Source organism: Octopus bimaculoides, chromosome 6 (genome assembly GCF_001194135.2).
Source record: "Octopus bimaculoides isolate UCB-OBI-ISO-001 chromosome 6, ASM119413v2, whole genome shotgun sequence".
Lineage (NCBI taxonomy): Eukaryota > Metazoa > Mollusca > Cephalopoda > Octopoda > Octopodidae > Octopus > Octopus bimaculoides.
Window position 1 is genome coordinate 83,007,296 of NC_068986.1, and position 6,492 is coordinate 83,013,787.

At 36.2% G+C, this 6,492-nt stretch overlaps 2 protein-coding genes across 4 annotated transcripts in view; one reads left to right on the forward strand and one right to left on the reverse strand.

The window, feature by feature from the left end:
- The window catches only part of LOC106871469 (zinc finger protein 239), a 9,127-nt gene extending 6,471 nt beyond the window's left edge, over positions 1-2,656 (reverse strand). Inside the window, exon 1 of one of the 3 annotated variants that reach the window (XM_052968913.1) lies at positions 2,466-2,656. The gene's annotated coding sequence lies outside the window, so the exon portion shown is untranslated. The other 2 variants (XM_014917944.2, XM_052968912.1) reach the window with 2 other exon arrangements.
- LOC106871465 (caspase-3-like) lies at positions 639-1,769 on the forward strand. Its single transcript, XM_052968914.1, has one exon. The coding sequence runs from the start codon at positions 639-641 to the stop codon at positions 1,422-1,424; it is 786 nt and encodes a 261-aa protein (XP_052824874.1). The 3' UTR covers positions 1,425-1,769.
- Positions 2,657-6,492: the final 3,836 nt, after the last annotated feature.

The following is a 6,492-nucleotide window of genomic DNA, read 5'->3' on the forward strand; positions in this document are numbered from 1 at the left end:
TATATATATATATATATATATATATATATATATATATATATGACAGGTTTCTTTCAGATTCCGGCTATGAAATCCACCGACAAGAGACATTGATAGAAGACACTTACCCAAGGTGCCACGCAGTGGGGCTAAACCTGGAACCTTATGGTTGGTTAAACAAGCTACTTACCACACAGCCACTCCTGCGCCTATTTTGTTTAGTAGTTACTTTCTCTCTTTACACATTACGTTTTTTAACTTGGGAAAAATAACTTTGTAAGTTATGTTCTTTGAAAATTACCGGGAAATTAAGCGGAAGTGACGTATCGTTACAGAACCTCGTTCTCTTGTACTGAAGTCGTCGATCTTCGTATCTTACATTACTTTTACTTTATTTATCATTAAGCCGTATAGTGAATAATATATATATATTCTCTTATGCTGTGAATATCCATATTACCTTGAAATAAGTGAAGGAGTCTGTTTACCCGCTGTTTCTGTGCAGAACAAAGGGAAAAACCAGCGATATTTTTATTAATTTTCCGCGCGGTTTATTGTTCTGACTCGTTTCTACTTCTTCATACACGTTCAGGTCAACCATGGACTACAACATATTTTTTAAATAGAGAAACCCCGATTCACAACCTGAAGATGTTGAAATGGTGTCTGTTGAGGAAATTGGCGAATCTGTAAATACCAGATATGACATGGATCGTAATAAAAAGAATCTGGCTTTAATAATAAATAACGTAAAGTTTGACAAATCGACTAAAATGTCTGGACGAGAAGGATCCGATAAAGATGCATCGGCAATTACAGAGACATTGGAGTCATTGCATTTTAAGGTGATGGACCGCAAGAATTTATCAGTGGAAAGCATGAAAGAAATCTTTTTGGAAATATCTATGATGGACCATAGGAACCATAATTGTTTCGTTTGTGTTATATTGAGTCACGGTGAAGACAATAACGAGATATTTGGTATTGATGGCAAAGTAAAACTTGACGAATTAATGGAGCCGTTGTTTCCTGAAAAATGCCCAGGTCTAATAGGTAAGCCAAAACTATTCTTCATACAAGCCTGTCGGGGAAAGAAACGGGACAGTGGTGAAATTATGCACGATGGCGGCGATGTCAGAGTCGAATATCAAAATGTCACATCTCACAAAGTACCACTTTGGGCAGACGTGCTTCTGGCTTATTCCACTGTCCCTGGATTTTACTCCTATACACGTAATACGATTGGATCCTGGTTTATTCAGTCGTTAGCTCACATTTTAAGAAAACACGGAGACCGACTTGAACTGCAGCAATTAATGATTTTGGTAAATCGTAAGGTTGCCTATGAATATGAGTCTATAAACGGTGATGACCGGTTGAATAAAAAGAAACAGGTTCCTTGCATAGCAAGCATGTTAACGAAAGAATTATACTTTTACAAGTAAATTATTTTGTCTTCTTTCTCTCCTCGTGTACACGCACACTCTGTTATCTTGTTATACGTTTCAGCCATAAGGCTGTGAAAATACGAAGTATATGTATATTTTTATTTATATTTAGCAGAGGTAACAGTTATTCAGGGTCCGAGAGCTTCGTGTTTGATAAGTGACAACACACGAAACTTTCCAACTTTGAATCACTCTGTTACTTTTGAAGGCACAGCCGTCCACCTAGTGGTTTCCTTTATATATACATATACAGTAATCCTTTGAGATCTCGTATAATTTTTCTGAATTTCCTGATTCTTTCAATGTACTAGTTCCATGGTATTAAATTGATATTAATCAATATCTAATTTCTTTACCTTATTGTTTTAATTTATACATATACATATACACACACACACAATATATATATATTCACATCAAGTTGTTTTACACCAAATTTACAGAAATCAACGAATAATAATGACAGATCTGCGGATGAAAAAGAAATATGGCCAATAAAGGCATAAATAAATGTGTGTGTGTGTGTGAGTATGTAAAATACTTGAAATTTATACTTATCCATCTTAATTTCTGCTAAGAACATTTGCTAAATTTGTGTTGCTGGCAACCAGTTTCTTTAAAATTATTAAATATTCTGATAAAATAAAAATAAAATTCATAATTTTATACGTTGTCTAATTATGTAATAACTATATGTATTGTTGTTTTATAGCTGTTTTTAAATCTATTCTCGGTAGAGATGGACTATATGTAATCTGAACCTTTCCCCCCCCCCCCTTATTTATTAAAATGTATCAATGATCCTGACATAATATACTTAAAAGATGTTAGTTAAACAGAACAGAACTTACAAATATTTCTCACAGGATATCACTATTTTCTTCTCCTTTTGCTTAATAAATAATCTTGTAAGTAAATTACAGGAGATAATTCGTTATTATTAAGAGAGAGTAAGTAAATGTTACAACTGCAATGTTTATAAAATTTGGCGAATGCAACACAGCGTAAATATCATTGAGTGCACGAGAAAGAACTTACCTCGAATGACTAGAGAGTGATACACAGTTTCCTGTTGTTTAACCTCTGATAGAAACGTACCCCAAACTAAGTGACATTAAGTTTATTAAATAATTGAAATTGAAAGGGGTTCGACATCTTAATGAGATAAGGGATCTTTGGGGTTTGACGGGCAACATTTTTTTTGTAGTGTTTTTGGTGCCGAAACACTTTCAAACTTCGAATATTTGTATATTTTGTGGTATAGAACATAAAAAAAAATGTATTCGAAGTTATTTTATGTAAAAAATTGTTGTATTTCGGTAATTTCAACCAATCACTGACGTCTATTGCGGTGAAAACAATTAATGCCGTAACGGTGTCATGGGATCTTTTCCCTTGAATAAAATTAGTCCCGTTGTTTGTCAACAACAACTACCCGTGTTACTCTTATTTATGACATCGTTCGTGCGTTTGTACTGGTTTTAGCTTTAAGGTTTTAGGGTTAGGGTTTGGGTTTTAGAGTTAGGGTTAGTTTTAGGATTACGGTTAGGGTTATGATTATTTTTGCCATAACCTTAACTCTAACTCATAACCATAACCCTAACCCCAACCCTAACCCTAAAACCTGAACCCTAACCCTAAAACCCTAAACCCTTACTAGGGATTAATGATATAATTAAACAGGGAATAACACACTTGACACCGAACAGCAGTAACTGTATTCAGCTGAATAGACGTCAGTGATTGGTTGAAATTACAGAAATACGACAACTTTAACATGAAATAACTTGCGATGTACAATTTTTTGTTAAGAAGGTTAAGAGAAGAAGTTTTATATGACACAATTTACCAGTGTCCCAAGTTTGAAAGTGTTTCGTTAAGAAAACAAATGTTGCCCGTCAAACCCCAAAGATCCGAGATAAGTAGTAGTAGGTGGACGAAAAGACTGACAGGGGATTTTGAGAGTCCGTAAAAAGAAAGAGAATCCAAATGGAGTTAGAAAGTGTGTTGAATGATAGATTTGACAAAGATTGGAGTTAGGAAACATAAAAACAAAATTTATGGAAAAATATAAGGAAGACATTTACTGATCAGCAGCTTAAAAGCTGCTTTGAATTATATATTGGTCTTCTATATATATTAGGTTATAGTTATTCTATCCCCCCATAACTTTTACATTGGTTCATATTGGTGACCTTTACTAATCTAACCTCAAAATTTCTAGATAATATTTTCCAGCATATCTTGGACAGGATCACCAAAACTGAACCTTCTCTTCAGAGCAACATAAATATTTCGTCCTGGACCACTTGTTTGATTGGTATTTAATCACTAATGAACTCTGACCAGCTATCTCCTCTGTCTTTTTTATTGCTACCATACTAGTCTGAAATATTGGCCTTTTCCGTAAAAAGTGTCTTTGGCGATCTTTACCAAAGATCGGCCTTTTCCGTAACACCCGCACGATCTTCACTAAGGTGTTAGGGTTAGGGTTATGGTTAGGGACGGAATTCCCTAACCCAAAGCCTAACTGTAACCCTAACCCTAAACCCTTCAAAAGAAATCGCGCTCTCTGTATCTCTTTCGCTTTTACGACGTCGTTTCCCTCCAACACTTTTTACGGAAAAGGCCAATCTTTGGTAAAGATCACCGAAGACACTTTTTATGGAAAAGGCCGATATTTCGGACTGGTCTCAAAAGATCGCCGAAAAACTAGTATCCACAGTGAGGATAGGTTGTTAAAATTCAGGGAGCTAATACCTTTGAAGGTAGCAAAGGACCCCATCCTCAAGGCTGTCACAGCTGCTAACCACTCTCTGCACGCTCCGCCTCGTTACATCGGAGTCAACTTTCCTGGCGAGGAACAATGTCCTGTCCACTCCCATGTGATGCATGGTATGCAGTCTCCTCAACTCCGAGTCACTCAGACAGCATACTGCAGCCACAGCCTGCTCCGCATCCTCTGGCACTTGCAACCAAGCTCACTTTACCCTGGTTAGGACGTCTGCCCTGTTCTTTTCGGAAGGCACAAAAATTACGCTCAGCTCCAGATCGAACTCAACGGTTAGCTCCCGCAATATTCTCAATCGGTGCTTTACCAGCATCTCCGCAGCCCCTTTGGTTCGCACCCTCCGCTCATTGGTGAGGACTGTCGTCACCCAACCAAGCACAGCGGCCGAAATAGCTTGTGGTGAGATGGAGGAAGAAGACAACAAGAAGCAAAAGGACAGAATGAAACGTTGGACCTTACCTTGCCGACCGCAGTGGAGTACACAATCGCTCCTGATCAGAACACGTCTTTCTCGTAACATCGCTGTTTTCTGACTGCTCCACGTGCTAGCCTTCGACCGCGTGTCGCCGACTTCCAATCTGACCCTTCCGGTCTGTCTTCACCTCTGTTTGCCTCACCCCTCTCCACCACAACACACAGCTCATCACAGCCCATAACACTACACATTGTTTGCTAGTGGCTGGGGAATATCATTAATTGCTTTTATTAGTCACAGAACCTCTATGATGGTGAAATTAATGTGGTCATATTAGCTAGGAGACTCACATGTCAGACATGGTCAGGTACTTTCTAACAATAGGTACGTATGTTACACATCCCACTGTTAAAAGCATGTCATCAACAACAATAGGGATGTATAAAGAACATCTCATCATTAAAAGCATGTCATATACCTTAGCAATAAGAAGGTATACAGAATATCGCATGTCAACAAAAGGTAGGTATGTAGACAAGCTGTTGTTAAAAGCATTGTTAGACAGAACACAAAAGTTAGGAAAGGATCACACCATGTAGTGAGATGTCTTCAACAAAGAAAAACAAATGTAAAGACAAAATGTACAAATATTTTAACTGCATCCAAAACGAGGAAATATATTTTCTTTATATTGCCCCTCACTTGACTACCATAATTCTCATTTAATTACAAACATATCCCATTGATTTATTGTATGATAACATCAAATATCTAGTGTTTAACTTCCAATAAAAATAATATCTAGCTTCCAACATTTAATGAAGATCAGTTTTGAAAATGTACAACCTTTACATTGATCATGACTACAAATTCTGTAGTTTATGGTTGTGTTAGGACAAGTTTTGGTGAGGTTAGTGTTTCACAATATTCCAGTTTAGACCCCTCCTTTATGTACACCAGTTTGCTACAAACTTATTTTAAAAATAAAACTAAAAAATATAATCATCAGATAAAAAATTAAGAAACTAATAATAAAACACTCTATTTAAACAATATGAAATGAAATATAATTTTGAAAATTCAACTGAAAGTCAGAAATAAAATTTTAAAAGACTTTTATTCCATAATTACTGATTTTTCATTGAAATGTTGCTATTTTAATCAGAAATTTGAATCTTGTTCTATATCACTAATTGAGAAAATGAGGAGTAAAACAAGATTATTCTCTTGATGGAATATATACCTAATAAAATTTAGAATTTCCTTTAGACAGAATATATGTGAATATTCTGAGATAAGGCTTTTATTAAAAATATCGCATTTGTAATTTATCCGACCAATGTCAATAGAGTTGTGGTTATTTAAAATATAGGGTTGGAAGGTTATCATCATCATCATCATCACCATCATCATCATCATCATCATCATCATTGTTTAACCCTTTAGTGTTCGCATTATTCTGCCAAAATTAATGCTTTTTCATCCACATTGTTTTGAACTAATCATGCATTATCTTGTAGCTATGAGATTTTGATGAGGTAGTAAGTACCAGGGTAGATAAAGCAATTAGGAATATGAAGACCGGGAAAGCCCCCGGCCCATCAGGAATCACTGCAGAGATGCTCAAAATATCTGGCAGTGTTGGCTATAGCCTAGTCACCCGTATTACGAACCAGGTGATACACGAAGGAGTCATACCCAATGACTGGTGTAGCAGCATCATAGTCAACTGCTACAAAAGTAAAGGTGACGCTTTAGATACAAATAATTACAGAGGCATCAAGCTGTTAGATCAGGTTATGAAAGTTACAGAGAGGGTCATAGCCCAACTAATTAGGGAGCGAATCAATTTAGATGAG